The sequence below is a fragment of the Hippocampus zosterae genome, chromosome 16, assembly GCF_025434085.1.
Source record: "Hippocampus zosterae strain Florida chromosome 16, ASM2543408v3, whole genome shotgun sequence".
NCBI classification, from domain to species: domain Eukaryota; kingdom Metazoa; phylum Chordata; class Actinopteri; order Syngnathiformes; family Syngnathidae; genus Hippocampus; species Hippocampus zosterae.
Window position 1 is genome coordinate 17,301,951 of NC_067466.1, and position 24,084 is coordinate 17,326,034.

The window sequence follows — 24,084 nt, forward strand, 5'->3', positions numbered from 1 at the left end:
TCCACAGTTGCCAGCTCTACTTTCCTGGCAATGTGAGTAAAAAAAAAAAGGTTGATTTAATTATGTTTGAATTTCCAACATGCCGCTTTTTGCATCAACTGACCAGTTTGAAATGCAAATTCGAGGCCAATTATCTCACGCCGCGTCACACCTTCATACGATGAGACGAAAATCTAAATTGAAGTCATTTCATTGGTCAAATGGCAATCAAGGGTTCGTTTACAAGTGGAAGAACGTGACATCACGGTGAAAATTGAACGATTACCCTCGATACTGACATGCCCCCTAGCGCCCTTTGGGATGCCGCCGTGTGTTTTTTGAATCAAGCCCAATGGCCATTCGCCGAGCATTACCGCTGGCTCTCTTGCGCCGCGGATAAAGCAGGTAAATGGGGCCTGGTGACGAGCCGGCGGCCAACACACCTTCCTGCCAGTGGACGCCATACTGCGCATTTCCCTCCAGCTTCCGACTCATTACGCGCCAAATGCGACCTGAGCAGCAACTGGCGCTGGGGCTCTTATTACCGTCGTTATTATGCTTATGACTTTTAGCTCTAAATGCTCCAAACACTTAATGTGCAAAATAGAGACACATGCACTTGTGTAATTATAAAAGTGCCTCCGAAATATTCGTTAAAATATCAAATAACTGGTGCGCATCCCATATTGTGGCTTTTTTTTCCCCTCATGCTCCCCCCAACTGCCAACTTAATTATTAAAACAAGTTTTAAATCTGCTTCTTTAAAAATATGATTTCATTGACATGTATTAATGTCACTGTTAAGACATTTTGTTTCATTGCAATAGCAATTACAGCAAAAAAAAAAAAAAAAAAAAAGGAAGCGACATGACTCGGCTGGAACGCCATCGTCAAGCGAAGCTTTTCGTATGTACGTCAATGTTTTCAGCAGCGCCGGAGGGCGTCACTGTTAGTCATAATATCCGAAAAAGACACATTTATATCAAAGCTAATTTTGTTTTTGACCAGTTAGCATGACGGCCGACGCGGCTAGCTTGTATTTTTTAGCACAAAAAAACAAACAAGCAGACCAAAAACTGAACGTTCGATTTGGAACCGCGTGACAGGAACTCGAATAACGTTCAAATAAAATGTAAAGGTTCAATTTGGCAAATTTTGACGCTCACGACGAACGAAATAGAAACCGTTAATGGTAGAACTGGATGACTCAAACGGTGATGGTTGACGACCTGTTTTTCCTGACAACATGAACCCAAAACAACAAACAACCCCCCCAAAAAAATATTAAATCAAAAATAAATGGTCTGCTTTTCAAAAATGTTGCTCGAATTGTCCTCCAGTCCTGGAATGACCCACACAGGCGCACAAATGACACCATTAGTCAACAGGTTCGGCGACAACACGGCGTTTATTACGCCGTATATACAGACTCAAAGGAAACACCGGGGCGTCCATTTGGACGGTGATAAAGCGCAGCCTGGCCGCCGTTCTGCGGGGAAATTTATGCGTGAAAGTGCCCTTTCGTCATGCCGCGAAAGGTCGACGAGTGGTAATTCACCAGAAGAATTACACTTTCGCACGGCAAATCGCCCATGACCGCTGTTGCTGAGTGGAAGGAGAATTTGCTTTATGGCTCCGCGCTCATCCGACACTTGCTATCCCTTTTTTTCTGTCTGGCTGAATATGCGCCAATCGTTCACGCAGGGAGGAGGACAATCAAGGCGCCCGGTAAGTGTCATGTTAAAAATACAACTAGAACTCCGTCGAGGCCAAATGGAAAAAAAAAAAAATGGTCCCATTGACAAAAATTGAGGAGGACTCCAAAAGTGTCATGATGTCTACGTTTTATGGGAAATCGGAAATTAAGCTTTTTAGTAATCCTACGAGCTAGCGCTACTACTACCTTAGCTAACTCCATCACTCATCCTCTGTACATTTTTTTTTGCAAAACGGCACGCGAGAACGCAATCTGACTCTCGTCTCTCGGGATATCAATATCGAGGGACCAAATTGCTTCTCTCTGGAAGTACCTCACCCCTGAAAATGAAATGCATACAATCATCATTTCGAACTATTCGCTAGCCACCCACCCCACCGCTTTAGCATGAAAGCCACAGAGACTGGAATGGCGGGGGGAGGGGGGGAGTGGGGGTATCCTCCTCCATCGATCAATCTGGAAAACGATCGCTTTCGTGGCCCAAAGAAAACCGCTGGGGAAATGAATGCATAAAAAGGAAGATGAAGTGCGCGGCGGGGAGAAAAAAAAAATTCATGAATTCATTTGGAGCAGATCGTCCCGTGCCCGAGTGCCTCATCTTTCCGCCTAATGGGCTTCCATGCAGATGAGCTTCAGTCAAAGTGACGAGAAGGCGACGGAGGTGTAAGATGCACTAAATCGTGGCGCTCGAGTAAAAAAAAAAAAAAAATGCTTTTACCGGGCGGGAATTGTGCTCCATTAAAAATGAAGCACGTGCGTCGAAACGCCATTAAAAAGCAGGAGTAAATTGATTTGAAATGTCGTTTGCATTAAGATATCTCAGGTCCCAATTTGTCGGCCGGCGAATGACTGTAATCGTCTAAAAACAAGAGCGTCCAGGAAGACGTATCGATCCTTGAAAGGGCTTCGCCGTGTGGCTAAATACCGGACAATGATTTTCTGTTTGTGCCTTTCAGAGTCGCGATAAAATCGTTCGAGGCCACGAAATTGAATATTCTACAATGGCGACTTCGTCGCAATGCGAGCGTGCTTGCTTTTCACTTTCGACGGACAAAAGCGAAGGCGGCGAGATTGATCGGCTTGAAATGTTGCCGAGGAAAATGTATGGGAAAATCTTCAGTGGCCAGGTTGTTTGCCTGAACTCAAAACAATCGAGCAGGATTTTCATTCGGTGAGGACAAAAGTGAAGGCGGTCAAGTCGGTCAAGTCGGTCAAGTCGACTGGAGCCGACCTCACAGTAAGACCCGAAAAACATTTGACTTTTTAAAGACGAAGGAACGGATGACTCGGCCATCTGATCTTAACTCAAGCGAGCCTTTTTGTCGCTTACTCAAGACAAAAGTGAAGGCAGCGAGACCTGCCAACGGAAGGACTTTCTGAAAGCAATTCTGAAAGCAGTTATATTCTTCCTTGGCTAAATCGCTCACCAAATCTCAATCGGTATTTCACTAAAGACAAAAGTAAAGCCAGTACGATTGACAAACTCAAGACTTCCCGAAGACAAACGGACGGAATACACTATTCTGCTTTTGACTTCATCTGAAAATAAAGGCAATAAGACCCACAACATTTTTGAAGGCAAAATAATGACTATTTTTCACCCACCCCCCCCCCCCCCCCCCCCCACGCATTCGTTTCGATGAACACAAGTACAAAAGTGTGCCGACGGGTCATTTTGAAGGCAGCCCGAGATGGAGTCCACCTCTGGGGTCTTTCGCTCCGATTGCATTCATCGTCTCTTGACCGGTTGCCAGATACATGCTGTACTGTCCTTCCGCACGCGTGTGTGTGCGTGTGTGTGTGTGTGTCTGACCTGACCAATGTGGACGCGGTGGGAACGGAGCAGCTGCCCCCACACCTGGGCCACGTGGAGGCGGAACAAAGCCGCGCCTGGATGGAGAGATGACAGAATAAATGAGTGAGGATTGGAAGCCAGGGTGAAAGCTCTGGCAACAAATCGTGCTGCCTTAATAATGCAGCCATCGGGAAGCTGGGAATAACACGGGTGGGCCCTTAAAAAAACAAAAGAAAGTCATTCCATTCCAAGAAATCTTTTTTCTTTTTTTTGTGCGTGGGCAGACTGCAGCTGTTGGTCCGCCACAATTTGATCCCGCGTTTTGGCAAAAGATCTAAAGTGGTACGGATGGGTCGTTAGTGGCCCAGTGATGGGGCGGGAAACACGTTGACTGCTGTCGCCATGGTTACCGGCCAGCACCATATTTGACCCTCTCGACCGGCGTTCATTTATGTTCGCAATCTCCACCGTTACGTTGCCGCAATCGTTGGCGCGTGTACTTCCGCTCGACCAAACACTTTGTGTTTCCCTTTCCCAGAAATCGTGACGGTTATTCGCCAATTCACTGAGCGAGTTAGCGTTAGTCTCGAGGAGACGTAACCCCTTGTCGAACCCCGACAATCGCGGGATAAACTAACTAAACATGTCACCAAGCATTGCTGAAGATTAAACGGCAAATTGAATGTTCCGCTTCGATATATATATATAAAAAAAAAAAAGAACAACAACAACTATGGAGAATATGCAAGCTTATTTATCTCCCCTTTCTATCTCAAACCGCTAAGCCTATTTCCTGCGTATTAGCATATTGATGCGCGCGTCTTTTCATGCCTCACTTTCCACGGAGGAAATATTGGAAACGGAAAAACAGCAAAACTCGACATCTCGGGTCCAAATCTAATCCCCGGTGATTATTTTTGAAAGTCTGTCGACACAGTGCCGTTATTTAGCCCAATAAATAGACCGCGGCACCGACAACGGGGAGGAACGTGTGCGCGTAACACCCCGATAATGCGCCCGTAGCGCATGCGCGTAAGGTCGCGTTCACCTGAGCTCTGCTTTACCGGGCCAAAAGTTTTTTTTTTCCGCATTCAAGCGGCAGAGTTCAACAGGTTTAATGTGACTCTTTCCCCCCCCCCCGCTGATAATTGTGTTTGTGCACCTGCGTGCGTCACGCTGCCTTTCACCGCCAACTGGCTAAATTATTCGAGTGAATTTGGCTTGATTAGTTCACCCGAATTATTCACTCGCACTTCCAGAGCTGAATACCTGCGTGTGTGTACTGATTTGTCTTTTGTATTACGATATACAAAAGACTCTCTTCGGTGTACTGTGGAAATTAGCGATGTCGAACAATTAGCGAGTGACGGGTATAAACGCTTTGTGGGGGAAATGACCTTAAAATGGCAGACTTTCCGTGTCTTTTCAAATATGGATTCTTGAGATTTTTTTGTGTAGGTCTAAGCATGATTGACATCCCGACCAAATTGCACAAAGGGTCGACTCCCTGCTGCCCAAAAAATAAATAACTAAAAAAAAATCTGGGGGAATGACCGCCTCGGAAACGGCTAAAATGATGCAAAAATGGCCGCTGCAAACACAAATGGCAGGTTTCGGTGCCCTTTCAAATATGGCCCCCTTTTTTGGAGGTCCAATCATGATTTATGTTCCAGAATGGCTGCCAAATTTGATATTGTGAAATGTCGACTCCACTGACGAGCGGGTGATACGGAGTTGAAAACGGTCACTACCGTGCCTTCTTGAGACTTTTTTGTGGATCTGCTCATTATAGACGTGCCGGCCAAATTTCATACTGCCAAATGAATTTTAAAACTATCCACAGTTAGCTTGACAACGGCGTACCATTTGAATGTTAAATGAAGGGCAAAATGAGCAAGACAGGAAAGTTTTGGGCGACATTCATTTTCTTGGAGAACTCTTCCGACAAGTATGCTTTTTTTTGTTCAATTTATCTTAAGCGACTTCCGGGATTTGCAGAGGTTCTGTGTGTGTGTGTGTGTGTGTATAAAATGAAAACAGAAAGATGACTGGCGACTCTCCTGTGGTTTGAGTCTGGCGCAGAGATGCTAATTGGTCCCTTTTCCCTTTTTATCTTGGGCTGCGCATTTGTTTGAATATGACGACAGAAACCTCGATCACGGCAGATTGGGAGGATGGTTGAGAATATTGTGAGGGGGAGGGGGAGGCGGGGGAGGAGGATGACGATGCTGCTGCTTCTGCTGCTGCTTTTAGGAAGACAGACGGGCGGCCAGACAGACAAAATGTGTACATGCGGGGGAAGGAAAGTCAAGTCAAAAGTTGAGCATCAAGCCTTAGTTTGAGAGTTTAGATGAAGCGGTTTCCCTCATTTGAAATACGACGTTTGCCGTCGGGCTATCGCAGCGTTTTTCTCGTAAAATGACAACACTCGCCACGTTCTTCCACGTTCCAACTTCTTTAAATATCAGGACATTTTTTTTGCATGAAATTACACATTTATTCTCTGAATATTATACGCTTTAAATAAAGAAAATAATTCAGATTATTTGAACTGCTGTTAAGCACTTCGTGTCGCCTGTGGGGCTCATTAAAGGACTCGAAACGTAGCGTACAAAAGCTAATGCTCGGGCAAGGCGCCACATGCTGCTTCATCAAGACAAACGTTATTATCTGACGACATGTAGCGGCACGCTCTTGGTAAATTTCCATCCCCCATTTTTCTTCCGCAGGTCACATGACTCGGCTTCCTTCCCGCATTTGCATATCGGCGGTCTAAAGGGCGCGGGCGAGTCTAATAAAATGCAGATGGCGAGCGCAGTCAATAATTTTGATGAAAAAGCCGCGGAATTAGCTTTCCGTCTTCCTGGGTTATTGATTCCACCAAAAATCAAAGAAGGTGGGCTCATTTTTTTTTTTTTTCGCAAGGAAAATATCAACCAATCTCCCTGCCGCGCACGAGGAATGAATACGCTTCTGTGGTATGCATATTTGCGTTGAGTTATTACATTTTGTGTTTGTTTGTTTTTTGTCGGAGGCATGAAATTGAAAAATAAACCTTTTTTTTTGCCATAAGAATATACTTGATGATCAACTTTTATGGGAGGAAGAGGAGAAATTGCAGAGCAGAAGCGCTTAGGGCAGTGAGCCACATGCTGCTTCACCAAGATCAGTGCATTAGGTTTATTTTTCACCCGTTCGGGCAGAATAAGAGAGATATAGATATGAAGCAGAGAACTGTTTGGAGTCAAGAAATTTGATTGATGGGAGAAAAGGGCTGCTTAACGTTTTATCAAAATGAAGTCGAGCTCGGTCGTAAATGAATTCCTTCAAGGACGCTCCGAAAAACGTGTTCTCCTGCCAACGCGACTGCTTAGATGGTAAAAATGGATTCCAAGGACATTAAAGTGAAAGTCCCGTTGGCGTGCAAGTTTGTTTTCCAGGGAATTGTTTACCTCCGGGTTAGCTGCGGCAACTACAAAGCAGCAGGCGGGCCCGATTAGGCAGGTGATAATTCGATCCAGCAGCTGTTCTGCATGATGGCTTTCCCACCCAAACCCCCCACGGCAAAACTGCAGGAAAGAAAAAAAAAAAATCACAGAAAGAACATCAAACACGGCGGGAGATGATGTGTGTGTGTGCGCATGTTTGCATCTTATATTACAAAAAAACCAAATGTAGTTTAGGTTGAAATTCGGGGAGAAAAAGTTATAAGAAATAATTGAGAACTACTTGCCACGAATTATCTGTAATAGTTCAGATTGGACTTTTTTGAAAAGGCAAAGTATTGATATTATTGAATTATTATGAAAATGTCATTAAATCACACAAAAGAATAAGTTACAATTTAGGTTGAAATATAGACCTCAAATAATTGAGAATGTGGTCATTTTGTGAAAACAATATCCTGTTGAAAACTTTTCTTTTTTTTTGAACTTTTGTATTTTTCTGAAATGACAACGGAATGTAGTCATCTCATCCCACAGATTGATTATTAAACTAAAAATATAAAAAAATATATTCACAGCATTTTGTTCAATAAATTGGCCGAATTTTAGGAGAGAACTGTCTTTTCAACGATTTCTACTTTTGTATTTTAGACACTTGATTATAAAAAAAAAATGATGACTGTTTTTATATACTTGAAAAACATTCATTTAAATCATTGATAGAACAGAATACAATACAGTGCTGTGCACCAATTTCATTTATAATTCTGTATTATTATTATTGGAATAGAAAACAACTTAAAAAAATAATAATAATTTTTAAAAAAATTATTATTTTATTATTATTATTTTGCAAAAATAATATTTGCAGTTCGTCATTTGTGAATTCACATTTTTGTCCCTTCCTCGCCGAAAGATTGGCCGGCGACTGCTCCGCTTTGACACTAACTCGCGGATGACCACAATACATCACAAGGCATGGTTTCAAAGTGCCACTTTGCAGATTTGTTCACTGTGTGATGTCACGTCAGTTTGTGCTCGCGTTTCATTTCGTCTAGCATGCTCGATAATACGAGTCAGGAGTATACTTGCAAACGTGATTTGTTGTGTGCTTACTAATTAAATCAATACTAAACACAAATCAATGTACCACGGCTTCGTGTTTGTGTACAAGGTGTCGATGCTGGACTGATTTTTCCTTCAAAAGCGTCAAAAAAGCCCGAGAAAAACTTTGCGCCGCTCTCAAGATCCTCGAAAAAAAACTCCCTTGTGTTTGAAACGAAGGAATGAACACGTCACATGAAAAGTATCGGCGTGGCACCTGCTTCACTTTTGCCGCCACCTGCCATCCACGAGCACGCCAGGCGCGCTGCGCTTGCTGCGTCGCTCATGTGATTAATGTTCAAATCGTGGCCGCCGGCATCTCTCGGCATGTGTCTGGCGAGCACCTGGAAAGAGAAACAAACAATGAGATGTTGGAAAGAGAGGGGTGGGGCGGGGGGGGGGGGGGACCTGAAACGTTGTCGATCTCCAGAGTCTTTCCGCCGTCTCGCTCGCCGCCATCCGTCACGTCACTTCTTCTTTTGCTTTCATACGCTGATGTGTTCTTTGCTGCAGATGGGAGGGGGGGGAAAAAAAATGTAAGTTTTTTTTTTTTTGTAATTGAGAGAGAACGCGTGAAGTGATGCGTGTGATTGCTCCTCATTGTTATTACATTTGTTTTTGTACGACGTGCGCACGCACAAACGGGTTATCCGCGCCGTGGAAGCAGCGAAACAAAACACAATCCAACAGGGGGGGGCGATTTGAGCTTGGACGTGTCGTTGAACGTCTCAATCAATGAAAATATTGTGCGATGTGTGTGTCATGTTTTGATTCTGCATTCGTTCATTCATTCATTCATCTTCCGTACCGCTTGATCCTCACTAGGGTCGCGGGGGGTGCTGGAGCCTATCCCAGTTGTCTCCGGGCAGTAGGCGGGGGACACCCTGAATCGGTTGCCAGCCAATCGCAGGGCACACAGAAACAAACAACCATCCACGCCCACACTCACACCGAGGGACAATTCAGAGTGTTCAATCAGCCTGCCACGCATGTTTTTTTGGAATGTGGGAGGAAACCGGAGCACCCGGAGAAAACCCACGCAGGCCCGGGGAGAACATGCAAACTCCACACAGGGAGGCCGGAGCTGGAATCGAACCCGGTACCTCTGCACTGTGAAGCCGACGTGCTAACCACTGGACTACCGGGCCGCATTCTGCATTCGAGTAAGGCAAAAATAAACTTTCAAAAAAACGACTTAAGATACACAAATAGCTGGTTGGCAATCAGGACCTTTGAAAAAAACAAAACAAAATGAGTGTGTCGTCAAAAGGGAATTTCACCACGTCTCCTCCGCCTCGCCGAAAAAAAAGCAATTTTACAACATGAAAAGATTTTGTCCTCGCTGTCCGACATTCGATGCGAACATAAAAAAAAAAAAATCAAACAAAGACGCGCTCCATTCAAATGGATCCACACAGTCTTGATTAAGTCTCAGCCGAACAATAAGACACGCCTGCGGTTCTTTCACAGAAGGTACAGACAGGAAGTTTTAGCCATTTTGGTATGAAGCAACACTTGTTTTCCTTGACAAACTCCCATGAGGGAATTTTCCCCCCGATGAGACCCAATCGAAAACAGGCCACCAAGAGAGAAACGTTTCGCTAAATTGCCAAGCTTATTGTCGTCCAATGCGGGTGGAGCATAGCATCAAAGTTGGAAGAATCCTTTTTGAAGATTCTCCCTGAAAGAGTAACGAGGCGCTAATTAGTCATTGTGTTCCGATCTGTATTCATATTGTTTACGCTAGTGTCATATTTGCGTGTGCCATTTTTTAAAATTTATTTTTTTAACATTATCGGGAAGGAAACTGCAAATTCAACTCACCAGAAGAGTGCGGTTGTTTTGATTCATACATTCATTCATCTTCCGAGCCGCTTGATCCTCACTGGGGTCGCGGGGGGTGCTGGAGCCTATCCCAGCTGTCACCGGGCAGTAGGCGGGGGACACCCTGAATCGGTTGCCAGCCAATCGCAGGGCACACATAGACGAACAACCATGCACGCTCACACTCACACCTAGGGACAATTTAGAGCGTTCAATCAGCCTGCCACGCATGTTTTTGGAGTGTGGGAGGAAACCGGAGCACCCGGAGAAAACCCACGCAGGCCCGGGGAGAACATGCAAACTCCACACATGGAGGCCGGAGCTGGAATCAAACCCGGTACCTCTGCACTGTGAAGCCCACGTGCTAACCACTGGACTACCGAGCCGCCCTGTTTTGATTCAACTTTTGCAAATGACTTTGATCTGGATGATGTCAACACAATTGTTAGCAAGCACGTTGCTATTTTATCTCGATATCGTGACGGTAAGATGATGTGATAATGTCAATAATGCTTACCATATGCGTTCGGTATTTTTTTTCATGCATTTCTATAACGCCGATCAATACCGTTTTTATTATACCAAACCGTTTTCAGAACGGCGTCTTTTATTTGAAATAGCACAATTGGCCTCAGGAACATTTGACTCTCTCGACAACTCCAGTTAACCGCTAATGGCGTCGAAGCTTCATCAGAGCGCGCGCGGAGTGAGTGCCTAATAAAGAAAATAGCTTTTGGTTCAATAAGTTCAATCAGGTTGTTTGAACGCGGGTGCAAATTTGCGCGCCATTGTGTTTGCGCAAGCTGTTGCTCCCGCGCGCCTGCCATTTGCGCCCATCTGTAAAAGGCTCCCCAGTCAATCTGTTGCGTTTGCTGCCAAATGAGCTAGCGCGCATTGATGGTGTTTGCCAGCGACTGCTCCGAGTGACTAAAACAAAGGCGGCGAGGCAGATGAAGACGGTCTTTGCATCCTCGCCAAGGTACATTTGGATTTCCAGGGTGGGTGGGGGGGATATTTTCCTCCAATTCCGAGTCAAGCAATGATTTTTTGTTTAGTTTTTTTAAATAATGGATTCATGCAACGCGTATAACTAACGTGACACGTCTGCGCCTGACAATGACAGTTGAGGATTTCCATTTTATTCTATTCTGACGGTCAGTGTCCCTTGAAAGGCGATGTACAGCGGACTCGAGCATATGTGTAGCGAGGCATTCGCAAAATGAACTATTTAAAAAATTTTTTGGGTGTGTGTGTGCAACAAACTAACTAAAACTTAACTGCAGCATTTGATACAGTGGATCACAGTATTCTGCTGACTCGTTTGCAGCGCTTGGTGGGCATTGGCGGCAGTGCTCTTGAGTGCTTTAGGTCCTATCTAGCTGACAGGACCTTTTGTGTCAGCCTTGGGCTGCTCTGAGTCACGCACTGCTCCCCTGTCATGTGGTGTTCCACAGGGCTCAATTCTGGGGCCTTTGCTGTTCTCGCTGTATCTGCTCCCATTGGGTTCCATCTTAAGGAAACATGGTATTCCCTTCCACTGCTATGCAGATGACTGCAAGATCTATGTCCCACTGAGCAAGAAAGACGCCTTCTCATTAAGGCCACTCCTATCCTGTCTGGAAGAAATCAAAACCTGGATGGCACAAAATTTCTTGAAATTCAACGAAAAGAAGACAGAGGTGATATTGTTTGGTCCCAGTGGCCCTTGTACATTCCATCCTGTAGACTTGGGCCCCCTGTCTCCTTATCTGAAATCAACGGTCTCAAACTTGGGCCTTAAACTGGACAGTGATTTCAAACTCGATCGGCTTAAAATCACATGTACACGAGAAACCGACCTCGCTTGTTGCATCATCTTTAAAAAAAAACCTGCGGCTCTAAAATCCGCCAAAGGTGCAGCAACAAAAACGATTGCACAAAAGCTGTGAATACTAATGATGACATATGATTTATTTCCAATTTTTTTTCCAAACAAAACCGTTTGGATTTAAATATATTGCATATCTTTGAGCATATTTGTATTTATTGGCGAATTACAGTATGGCGGTCCCGTCAACCCTTTCCCGAAATCATTCCATCCAACATGCCTACAGTTCATATACTTTACCGTCCGGTTGCCGTGACCCAGATATGACCGAATGTTACAGCTCATTCCGCGCTTTGGCAAACTCAAACATACTCAGACTGGCTCTCTGACAGTGAATTATGTAAATACGAGTGGATCTGCCAGCCCCATTTGCATGGAGGCTTGAATAGTAACAGTTATTACATTGGCGTCATCCAAGTGTTATTTCTCACCTGTGTTAGAGAACACACGGTGGGAGGAGGAGGAGGAGGAAGCGGGTCAATGAATATTTCATGAGTTTCATTACTGCACATTTATCATGCCTTCTACCGTTCAGTCAATCCGTCGGTCGGCGTCTTTGCCACTGGGCCATCTTTTAAGCTGTGTGTGGCTGAACAATCACCTCTCGGTGACGTGGGACGTAATAGAGCCGTGCGTGGCATCATGCGCATCAAATTCTCAAATTTGAATATTGTTTACACATTTAACATATGGGACCACACATACACGAAAATTAAGGTGAACAAATTAGGAGAGTAAACACACGCGCATGAGTGAGATACCGTGCTCACAGCTTTTCGGCAAACAGAGGAAAATGTCATCAACCGCATCGTCTGTCGTCCTTTTGGCGTCGACTGCACAGCAAACGGAACAGAACAAACACGAGTTCATGTAAATGTCATTTCAAGAAACGAATAGCTCATTTGCATACTTTTGCTTCCTTGTTTCCACACGCGCAGACACTCACGCACACAAGCAATACTATTTCCAATCCAATCAATGTGCGTCGCTCACCTCTGTGACATCTGCAGGAAAAATTCAAATCCTTCAAATCTCGCCTTCCCCTCTGTCTCGCCAGGCCTGGTGTGATGAATGATCTCTAAGGCCGATCAATTCTATTTAGATAAGCTCGCCTCCGGAGACGACAGGTCTGGGAAAGGAGGATGGATTTTCTTTTTTTTTATTTATTTATCTATTTATTTGGGGGGGGAGTAAGTCAACACGGAGGCCCAAGGTTATTGTGATTTTGGTGGGGGCTGCTCAAGAGCCAGGGTAGGCTTTTAACTTCAGAATGGACGGAAGTACTTTGCAGCAGCATTAGTCCATGTGGGAAAGTCATCCCTGTAATGCTTCGAGGCCGAGACCGCGCTTTGACTTTTTTTTGTAATTGGATTTTTCGAGCTATTAACAATTCGTTAACAACAATTGAAAATACACCTGGAATAGCCGCACAAGGCACGTCATTTTTTTTAGAGGGGAGTGCGAAAAAGAACACTTTTAACATATGAGAGTACCCTAACAAAAGAAATTAATTTGCCATTGTTTTCTTTCTTTGCCTTTCCTCGTCCAGCCACATTTTACGACGAATCAACACCCGTTAACATGTCACATGCTAGCTCGGTTAGCTTCGCACTTCAAATGAGTCACCTTGAAATATTTCGTTCGTACTGCAGCAGTAACACGAAACGGAAAAGGTTGCTCATAGTCACATTATTTACTGTCATACTAAAAAATACTACCAAATGTAAAAATACATCGACAGTCTGAGAAAAAGAAGAATGGTGAAGACCTGTTGGCCGGCCCATTCATTTGCCCACACACCCCATGATGCTTTGTGCCAACTCACGTCAGCCAACAAGGGAAGCAAAAGACAAGTCGCCACTTTGTATGCTTCTCAATACCGTGTCGACATAAATTGATTTAGTGTGATACGTTTACGTGTCTATAAATATTTATTTTTCATCTTTTTCTGTCGTCATGGGTACTAGTTAGAATATAATGGAATAATTTTGTCACCTCAAACAGCTCCCATATGGTCTAGCGGTTAGGATTCCTGGTTTTCACCCAGGCGGCCCGGGTTCGACTCCCGGTATGGGAACTTCCATTTTGGTGCCAACAAAGCAACAGTAGTCCTCATCCTTCTCGAAAGTCAGAGCGACCTCTTGCGTATGGACGATAAATGCACAAGGCTACCGTAATTAGAAACGAGGAAGTAACAATTGACATTCCTCAATTTTTCTCGATCAATATTCTCATTTTAAACATCAACATTCCTCGACATTCACAATCTTCAATCATCGGTGAGCTATTTTTAGATCAGCTACTCATGTGGTCCTTGTGGTAACCTGGTGCTAACAAGCGTATCGTTGGTGACCCCTGCCTGACAACTTATTCGATATTGTGCTAAATAAATAACTAACTAAATACATAAATAAATAAAATCCGCAAAAAGGCATGAAACCCGTAAAAGTCTGGTCAAATTCTATGACGTCTTTTACCAAAACACAAATGACGCCTAATGACACAGCGGGAAATGTGAGAATACTTTTACAGGGCAGTGAATGGTTTCACTTTTACAACTCACTCAAAAGAACAGCAGGAGATCATCCAGGGGTGCTGTGCTAAATGCTAATAATCCACTGACAAAAGTCTTTTTAAATATATACTTGGACCCCGGATGGCATTTTGCAAGGTCAATTACCATCTGAAGTGCACAGTGGAGTAAATGTGAATTGCAGCCATATGCGAACTCAAGGATCTGCATTTTTCGATACAAAACGGGACAGCGCCCCTCGGTGGTCGATTATTTTCACAACAATCGCTGAAGGCAAACGCCTTCAATTAAAAAAAAAACGATTTTTTTTCTACGTCAGTGAATATCTGATGTTTATTTGATTATTCAAACATGATTTTCAGGGATTTTATTTATTTGTTGGATTTTATCCATCGACTCATCTGCTATAGATTGTTTTAATATCATACAATGAGAAAAATGAGCAGCTTGAATTTTTTTTTTGAGGGGACATCAGTTTCTCCTTCGGAAGACCAAATAAACGTCAAATTCTAATTCAAATTTCAAAATATTTTTCAGACCTACACACACACACACACACACAAAATAAACAATTGTTAATGGAGGGGATGGTTTCATAATACATGTTAATGCAAAATACAATTGTATTCAATTAATCAAAAGAATTATATTCTAAAAATAATAATTAGTGGCAGCTCTTTATTTATTATTAGGGAAAAGTTGTTATTTTTGGGGGGACAGTACTTTAGAAAAATGTCCTATATTGTCAATCCAGTCTTCACCGTCCGTCACGGCGAGTGAACGGACACCTCCACGTCTGCTACCTGACTTCCTCGCTCTTCCCCTGCCATCAACCCGGCCGCCCCCCTCTCGCTCTCCGGGGGCTCGGCGGCGCCCGCCGCGGCGGCGCGGCAGTTGCTTAACAGTGGCGGCAAGGGGATGCTGCGGGCCAGCTCCTCCATGTGCCGCGCAAACTCCTTGGTTCTGTACTGGGTGACCTTGGCCAGTTCCTGTGTCTTGGCCGAGGTGATGATGGGAATGTGACGGGCGATCTCCAGCGCCTTCTGGACCTTCTCGGCGCCCTCGGTGCGGAAGAACTCGTTGATGGCCCGCTCGGTCTTCTTCAGGTGGCTTCGGACCATGCCCAGCAGGGTCACATTGAGGACCATGGTGATAGAGAAGGCGGCGAGACAAACGCCCACGAAGTAGACGCCCAGGCCGCTGTGGGTATAGGCCACGCGGACGGTCACGCTGTAGTTGCCGCCGTCGGTTACGCACATGTAGCGCCCGCGGTCCTCGAAGGAGACGCCGCTGATGTTGAGTCGCCCCTTTTCCTCGATAAGCCACTTCCCGCCTGCGAGTACAAAATGACGAGTGTAATGTTGCCCTTTGTCCTTGATAAGCAATTTCCCCAATAGTTTTTGAGTGGACCTGCAAGAAACGAGTCACTTCCTCCCGAAACAATGGAGACACTTGTGACGTTAAATTAATTTCTTCATTTCCTCCTACCTGGTTCCTCGACCAGCTGACGTCCGTCGGGGCCGTACCATCTGACATCATCGTGGACCCCCGTCACGTTGCACTCGATCAAGGCGTCTGTTCCTTCCTTGAGCACGACGCCGGCGGATGAGGTCTCCTCCTCCGAGCGGTTCTGGGCGCCATCTACCACGCAGGTGCAGAGGAGCAGCAGCATGGGCATGTTTTTCGCCGTTGGCATGTCGACGAGAACTGCAGAAACAGGTCAGGTGACATTTTCACACTCCTTGTTATCAGCCGTTGTGGTTACACGTGCAGTGTAAGCTCGAAGAACAATTCCTCTGAACTCAAGAACAATTTCTCACATTTAAAGACAGATGTGAAATGGAGAGCTAGAAATACTTTTGCATCACTGTGGTACAATTTATTTCATTTGACATCTGAAGCGCGCGCGCACACACACACTTAATATTAATCATGATAAAAATAGTAAATACAATTAACACTGAGCTAAGGTCTCGCGAGATGCCGTCTCCACGTGGAATAATGGTTAGAAATCTATAATTTGGAGAAATGGAGTTTCCACTGTACAGTAAAAAAACAAAAAATATACAGACGCTCTCACACAGTCAAAGACGTGTTCGTAAATAAGGGCTTACTTGTGCTCAAGCAGACTGCAAAATTAAAATCCTCCGCCGACACAAACTACTTCCAATTTTAGACGCTTAATAGGAGTGGAAATGTGTAAAATAGATTGGTCTTTCACCCATAAGTCATCTTGTTCACATTAAAACTGCATTAAAAGTAGAAAAAGTTCGGTCGTGTCATGTACTTCCGTGTTAAGGAAGAAAATAGTTTTGTATTGACTGAGTAGGCGTGGCTTGTTGTCAGGTAAAGGCGTGGACAAACTTCGCCGTTTTTAATTCAAAGTGTATAAATTGTAGTTTTATTTGCACCTTTTAAAATTATAACAATGATAAGATATAGTATAATTTCATACAACACATTTACTTGAATTACACATACGTTGATGTGAACTAGACTAAGCAATTTCGTGACAACGACCGGAAATTGTTTTTTCGCTTCGTATTTAGGCAGCCGATGCGAGTGCGTTGTCAGGTATCTCGACGAACTTCATTGTTTTTTTTTCTCCTTAAAAGTAAACATTAAATAGTATCTATATTTTTGTTTGTAGATAAATATTATACTTACAGTAACATATTCTTTGTATTTAATGGCGGCAGATCTAACGTTTTCCCTTAGCCTCGACAGACCTTGCCATCATTTTATTTTGAAACAATCAATCGGATCTTCTTTTGTTACCAATTCGTAGGAAGAAAAGACACATTTGTGACGTGGCTAACCATCTGGAAGATCAGAAGACAATATTCATAATATATAGGCATTTGATCCGCTCTGAAATACAAGACTTCTGTCGAACTATAACCTCGTATTGTGGACACATGTATTTTTGTTGTTTTTGATCGGGAAACGTTGCACGGAGGCTAGCGTAACTGCTAGCTTCCACACTGACAGCTGGAGAGGAAGAGACGTGGTGAGCTGTTTACAAAGTGGCGTCTCCTAAAAACCTTTCAAATGTAATCGAAGCGCATGAAAAGCGACCAAATTTGGTTTCTTACACAACCGCTAGTTTGCTAAAAGCAACGCAATAGTATCTCTGGCCAAAACTACCGAGCAATGTCATTAAATATTGTCAACAAAACAGCAGTTTTACTAATTCGCTTGGCTGACTCGTTTTAAAAAATCCACAACATCGTTTTCGGGGACTTTTGAACTTTGTACCTCCACGTAGCTCATAGATAATATATGTATGTCCAAGAAATGCAATTGCACATAAACAGAATTATCATTACACCCGCAATTAGACAGATACTTGTAAATAAACATGAATTCTGATTTGGGTTGAGATCAAATATAGCAAGATAATGTGTTTAGCGTGAAATATGTCGGATCGGCCCAAACTTTCAAGACAAGAGGCAGGGCGAGTGTGATCAAAGTTGAGAAGCAAGGATGGGAGGGTCAAAGGATGGTATGAAAGAAGGATGGGATCAAGCAAAGATGATGGCAGGATGTTAAAATGGATGGCACTGAATGGGAGAAAGGATGTATGGATGGAAAGAAGGAAACAAGTATGTATGAAGAAGGAAGAAACAATGGATGGAACAGAGAGAATATAAAACAGGAAGGAAGGACTGTAGCAAGGATTGAGGAAGGTACCGTCTCTTGAAAAGTCCAAGTCAGGTTGACAGACGCCATGCCTTTTCCCGGCAGGCATGCGCTAAGAGTCGACCATGTCGGACAACGAAGCCAGCGCACCAGAGGTTCAGGCCGCCGAGACGCCCGTGGACAGCTCCCCGCCGACCTCTCCCGACGTGGCGCCCACCAGGAAAGCCCGGAGGAGGGCGGAGCCCCAAGCCCGACGGCCGGAGAAACCCAAAATGGACGAGGAGCCGGCAAAGGTAAGCTGTCGGACACAGAAAACGAATGACTTTGTTCACATAGTAAGATCAATTGAAATTGTCCATGAAAAGTCAAAAAAGCTTCATGCTTTGTTCACAAATGATAGAACAATCATTCACCGGAGATGTTTATTCGCCCCCCTAAAAAAAAAGAAAAAAAAACCTTAAATTATTATTATTTAAAAAATAATTGTATTCCTGAATCATTTCTTTTTTTTTTTGTATAAGACAAAAAAAAAAACAGAAAAAAACTTAAATTATTAAAAAAAATAATTGTATTCCTGAATCATTTCATTTTTTTGTATAAAACAAAAAAAAAAAAACAGAAAAAAACCTTAAATTATTATTATTAAAAAAATAATTGTATTCCTGAATTATTTTATTTTTTGTATTAAAAAAAACAGAAAAAAAAGAATGAACTTCTTTTTCCACTTACGGTTTTTGGACTTTGTTTGCAATTATTAATCACGTTGCTCCTTTTTTTTTTTTTGAGGTACCACCGAGTCAGGTTACAGTTATGCAGGGGGGTTGGGGTTTCTGGGGCGACTGGGGCAAATCCATCCTGTCCACTGCCACCGCCACCGTGGCCACTGTGGGTGAGTACACAATCCAGCTGCCCTACCGACGTCCTCACGCTATGACATCATCACGCCGTTCGCCCCTCAGGCCAGGGGCTGACCCAAGTCATCGAGAAGGCCGAGACCTCGCTGGGCATCCCGAGTCCCGCCGAGCTGTCGGTTGAAGCGGCAGACGACGAGAAGGCGGAGGAGCGGCAGCGGCCGGAAGCGGGTGAGATGGAACGGCCGGCCGGCGCCCTGGGGATGCTCACGTCGCTCACCAGCGTTGTTCAGAACACGGTAAGTCCCGACGGGGCGACCGCACAGTTCCGAGGGACGCCGCCAGGTGGCGCCGTTGCATCCGACGTGCTTGCAGGGGAAGACGGTGATCAGCGGCGGACTGGACGCTCTCGAGTTCATCGGGAAGAAGACGATGGACGCGATTGCGGAAGGCGACCCCGGTTTCAAGAAGACCAAAGGCCTGATGATCGGGACTTCCACCCTCTCTCAGGTGAACTTCAGCAAGTTGGGCGGCGGGAGCACCAAGAACTGACGCTTGCGTCTTTTGGCTCAGGTGTTGAGGGAGGCCAAGGAGCGAGAGGAGCTCCAAACGGAGGACTCTTCGGACTCTGAGAAGAAGCCGGTGGCTCACTACGGGGTCCTCTTTGACCAGTACCAGGGCCTGGCTCACCTTGAGGCTCTGGAGATGCTTTCTCGGGAAAGCGAGTCAAAGGTCGGGATGGAAGGGAGAGCGAGGCGAGGATTTTGGCCAGTTTATTTGCCGTCATTTTGATTATTATTTTCTTATTGGACAGGTGAAGTCGGTGCTGACGACCCTGTCGGGTGACGAGCTGAGCACGCTGAGAGATGAGCTGGGGCTCATCAAGGCCGCCTTCTCCGTGATGGAGTTTGACGACGAAGACGTGGACGAGAAAAAAGGTATCAAAGGCCAACACGAGCTGTTCTCTGTCAATTCCATAAACGCCTCCCGAGTTAACGTTCCACTTCCTGTCCGGTGGTCATCACTTCCACTACTTCCTGTGTTGTAATTCCAGACCAGGATGGCTCCGAGTTTGAGGCGGAGCTCGGCCAAGCCCTGGAGGGTCTCCGCGTTTCCACCACCGCCGAAAAACTTAGCAAGGTGCCCATAATTCCATGATATGCGAAGCGTATGGAAATCCGTTTGAACAAGTTATCCCAAATCCTTGATAAAGGTCCTCTTACTCGTACTGCTCTCGGTCCACGCAAGTAAGACGAATCGGTACACGGCTAGGATATGACGTAAATGTCAAAAACCCGCTTTCCGTGAATGTGACCACCGAGCAGGCTTGCAAAGACGCCTGCGACGTGATCGTGGACTTCAGCAAACGGGCAGAGGACGACGAGGAAGAGAGGGGCCAGTTCACAGTGGAGGTATGGACGCATTTGGTGAAACAGCGCCGCTATCTGTTCAAAGGATGCAATTGCATCATTGGTGTAAAAAAATAAAAAAAATAAATACAATTTTGTCTTCCCCAGGAGGTGAACGCCGCCGCCATCAGGAGTCTTGCCGAGCTGACGGCGCGCTCCATCGAGCTTTTCCACAAGCTGGGCGAGGGCCTCCTGCTGTCCAACGGAGATGTCCCGGAGGTGGACATCTTGTCGCAGTAAGACGCTGGAAGTTTCTAAACAGTTTCAGCCTGTTGGAGGCAATTTTTTGGGGGGGAACGGTACAAGCAAAATCCAATTCTGATTTTGTTCTTTTAATGGACGTCAACAGTATCTTATTGGCACATTGGAAATGACAAGTTCAGACAAAAATCCACACGCTTGGCAAGTTTGACGACAAGTCTCACCTTCCTTCCTTTTGCATCCTCAGGCTGACGGTGGTCCTGTGTAAAGAAGTCTCGCTGCTTTCCAAGAAGTTCACCACCTGTCTAACAGCGGCTGGGGTGCGTAGAAACATAAATCGTGGGAGAAAAAAAAACAAACAGGAAAAGATTCAGGGATTTATCTGGGATCCTTTTTTTTTCAGTCAAACGAGAAGGGAGAAGTGCTCAACCCACTTATAACGGGAGTCTTTTTAGAGGTTTGTGTCTTGAGTCTTAAGAGCTCAGGATGAGTGGCACTTCAGCACTAAACTCTCTTGCCCCTCACATAGGCGTCCAACAGTGCGTCGTACATTCAGGACGCCTTCCAACTCCTGATGCCCATCCTGGAGATCTGCCACATCCAGAGGAGAGCCAACCCACCCGACCACTGATTTTTTTTTCCTTCTTCCTCAGTTTCAACTGTTTTTTAACGATATGTTTTGTATCCGTCAAACTAGCCACTATTGAACTGTTACCACTGCTGCTTTGCAAATAGCATCAGTTCAAGTTCTGACCCCCCCTCCCCCCACAAAAAAATCCTTCTCAAAGCTCAGGTGGTCAGCTATGAAGTCTTGTGGTCAGGTCACGTGCAGAGCGGTGGAACAAACAGATGAAGTGCTTTAAAATAAAACATTTTATAGGTATAAGTGTGTTTTCATTCCACTGCTGAACTGAAATACCACACACACACACAAACACACATATATATATAAATGAATGAATACTGTGAATATCACCCCCCCCCTCGAAAAAAATGATTTTCCTACCAATCACCCTCCGGGCGACAGGTGGCGACAATCACATGAACCGGAAGTCGTTGGCACCACAAAGAAAGAACCAATCAGAGTCGTTGGCGGAAACGACTAAGAAGCCCGGTGCGGCACTTGCTAGCTCGGCTCCGTGGACGAAATTCTGAGGTACAAACTACTTTCGAATTATTTTCATTTCGGCGACAGATTTCTATTCGTGTTGATACGGTTGCAGGCGTCTTCGTTTTCGCCTACGAAACAAAAACGTAGCAGTTGAGCGACCGGCGACGTTCACGCCGTTGGCTAGTCAACATTAGCTTGGGTGCTAAACTTTCGGTGTCGTTACTTATCACGTTATGAAGTCGCGACACTCTCAGTATTTATGCTCACACGATTGCTAAAAGGGGCGGAATTACTGCTGTGTTGTTTTTAAGTTCCGACAAGTGAAAGCAACATCCAAGCTCTGCGGAACGGTTCTTGTAAACAACTCCTCGCCATACCCAGCATGCAACCCGCGCAGCTTAGTAAAAAAATAAACCAATCAAATCACGAATATTAGAAGCTAAAATAACTGGAGGCATACCATTTACATTTATTTCTAATTTAATGTCAGCGTTTATTTTGAAATGACATATTTTGAACCTATATGAAAGGAATCTGTTTTGCACATTTTATTTCAATTTACTGCCTAGAAAATAAACGGTTTCCAAATATGTGATGAAGTTTAATATTGACAAACGCTGAAATGAGTTGAGGAGCTTCATTTAGACAAAATGCATTTATCTGCTGTTTCCTATTACGTCACGAAGTGGTGCCAAAGCACTAATTGGAATCTCAGGAAGCACGTTGAAGTATCTTGACTGAGAGGCCAAGCTTTGTATTTGGGAGAGGAGCTAAGTTTAGCCTGAGTTGTTGGCAAAAAGTGAAATTCCCATACACCTTTTAAAAAAAAGTTTCATCCTGAATGCAGGTTTTCCCCATTGTCAGATATTATTTGCCCCCCCCCCCCCCCCCCCCCCCCCTCCCAGAACAGCTGCAACCCAAGAGCGCTGCAGACCTGTAGGTGGGGATCGTCGAAAGGTCTCGTGAGCCGCCGCCAACATGCCGGCCGCACTCACGGATGCCAGCCAGATCATCTGCGAGGTCTGGGCCAGCAACGTGGACAACGAGATGAAGAAAATCCGACAGATCATCCAAAGCTACAACTACATCGCAATGGTAACTGATTACACCCACCCAGACAAAGTGTTTAAGGTTTGGTCACGTCGTCAAAAAGTTAAATACGAGCGCTTCTAAATTGACTTTTTTTGAATGGCAAGGACACTGAATTCCCCGGCGTGGTGGTGCGGCCAATCGGCGAGTTCCGCAGCACGGTGGACTACCAGTACCAGCTGCTGCGCTGCAACGTGGACTTGCTCAAGATCATCCAGCTGGGCCTCACCTTCATGAATCAGGACGGCGACTACCCGCACGGCACCACCACCTGGCAGTTCAACTTCAAGTTCAACCTCACGTAGGCGTAGTTAAAACCATTAACTTGTACACGCGGTGTGGAAAATTAAAAATCTCTCTCTCGTTGCAGAGAAGACATGTACTCTCAAGACTCGATCGACCTCCTGCAGAACTCGGGCCTTCAGTTCAAGAAACACGAGGAGGAAGGCATCGACACGCTCTACTTCGCCGAGCTGCTCATGACGTCAGGCCTGGTGCTGTGCGACAACGTCAAGTGGCTCTCGTTCCACAGGTGGGTGCCGGCCGCCCCCCTTTTATTCTACCGCCGGCGGTCGTCATGACAAAACAAACGTCGTCCAACCCGCCCCCCCCCCACCCCCCCCCTCCAGCGGCTACGACTTTGGCTACCTTGTGAAGCTGCTGACGGATGCCAGGCTGCCCGAGGAGGAGCACGACTTCTTCCAGATCCTCAACCTCTTCTTCCCCGCCATCTACGACGTCAAATATCTGATGAAGAGCTGCAAGAACCTCAAGGTACCACCAACAAACACAACAACAGGTTTTCAGATCAGCCGAAATGAAGGGGAGGACATTTTAGACCGACCCAAACAAAAAGGTGCTGTACCTCCAATCAGTGCCTTTTGTGTTTTCATCACTCAGGGCGGCTTACAGGAAGTGGCGGACCAGCTGGAGCTGAAGCGCATCGGGCGGCAGCATCAGGCGGGTTCTGACTCGCTGCTCACCGGCATGGCCTTCTTCAGGATGAAAGAGGTAGCACGCGCTCTTCCACGCAAGGGAGCGGCGAGGTCGCTCACACCGCTGACCGGCGCGTCTTTCGCTTTCCCCGGCAGCTGTTCTTCGAGGACAACATCGACGACGCCAAGTATTGCGGTCGCTTGTACGGCCTGGGTTCGGGCTCCACGCAACCCCAGAACGGCATCGCCAGCTCGGGCCAGGAGGAGAGCAACAACAAGCACTGACTGGCGGCCTTGCCCTCGTTGCACTTGTTTTAAGAACCTTTTAAATCCATTTTTGTTTGTCATGGGTTCGCTTGTTGTCATTGGCGAGCGTTGGGACCACAACACCAGCGGCGGTTTTTCTTACCAAGCTGCGCTCACTCGGTTTTAAAGTGAACGCCGGTAGGGCCCTCCACCCATTGTAAATTTCTAATGTATCTTTTTTTTTTTTTGAAAGAAAAATAAAAATGTTTTAGAAATTTTCTCCATATGTCAAGAGAGAACGTTTTAAAACGCATGCGTCCGTTTTTTGTCCGGGC

General features: G+C 45.3%; 3 protein-coding genes and 1 non-coding gene across 4 annotated transcripts; 3 read left to right on the forward strand and 1 right to left on the reverse strand.

The window, feature by feature from the left end:
* The first annotated feature begins 13,737 nt into the window (after positions 1–13,737).
* On the forward strand, positions 13,738–13,809 carry trnae-uuc (transfer RNA glutamic acid (anticodon UUC)). Its single transcript has one exon. It is a non-coding gene; the product is annotated as a tRNA-Glu (tRNA).
* A 1,044-nt stretch (positions 13,810–14,853) lies between these two features.
* On the reverse strand, positions 14,854–16,574 carry LOC127587976 (microfibrillar-associated protein 3-like). The gene is made up of 3 exons (XM_052046458.1): positions 16,380–16,574; positions 15,754–15,972; positions 14,854–15,598 (listed from the first exon to the last, which is right to left on the reverse strand). Exons 2-3 carry the CDS (start codon positions 15,959–15,961, stop codon positions 15,033–15,035), a joined length of 774 nt encoding a protein of 257 aa, XP_051902418.1. The 5' UTR covers positions 15,962–15,972; positions 16,380–16,574; the 3' UTR covers positions 14,854–15,032.
* A 445-nt stretch (positions 16,575–17,019) lies between these two features.
* Positions 17,020–21,124, forward strand: LOC127587864 (protein FAM114A2-like). The gene is made up of 13 exons (XM_052046333.1): positions 17,020–17,275; positions 18,013–18,200; positions 18,694–18,796; positions 18,867–19,057; positions 19,134–19,268; positions 19,332–19,490; positions 19,573–19,696; positions 19,813–19,898; positions 20,084–20,170; positions 20,276–20,403; positions 20,616–20,688; positions 20,772–20,825; positions 20,898–21,124. The coding sequence occupies exons 2-13, from the start codon at positions 18,033–18,035 to the stop codon at positions 20,997–20,999; spliced, it is 1,410 nt and encodes a 469-aa protein (XP_051902293.1). The 5' UTR covers positions 17,020–17,275; positions 18,013–18,032; the 3' UTR covers positions 21,000–21,124.
* Positions 21,125–21,376: 252 nt separating this feature from the next.
* On the forward strand, positions 21,377–24,028 carry cnot8 (CCR4-NOT transcription complex, subunit 8). Its single transcript, XM_052046334.1, has 7 exons — positions 21,377–21,524; positions 22,385–22,574; positions 22,676–22,869; positions 22,939–23,100; positions 23,198–23,342; positions 23,469–23,579; positions 23,660–24,028. Exons 2-7 carry the CDS (start codon positions 22,458–22,460, stop codon positions 23,786–23,788), a joined length of 858 nt encoding a protein of 285 aa, XP_051902294.1. The 5' UTR covers positions 21,377–21,524; positions 22,385–22,457; the 3' UTR covers positions 23,789–24,028.
* The last annotated feature ends 56 nt before the right edge of the window (positions 24,029–24,084 follow it).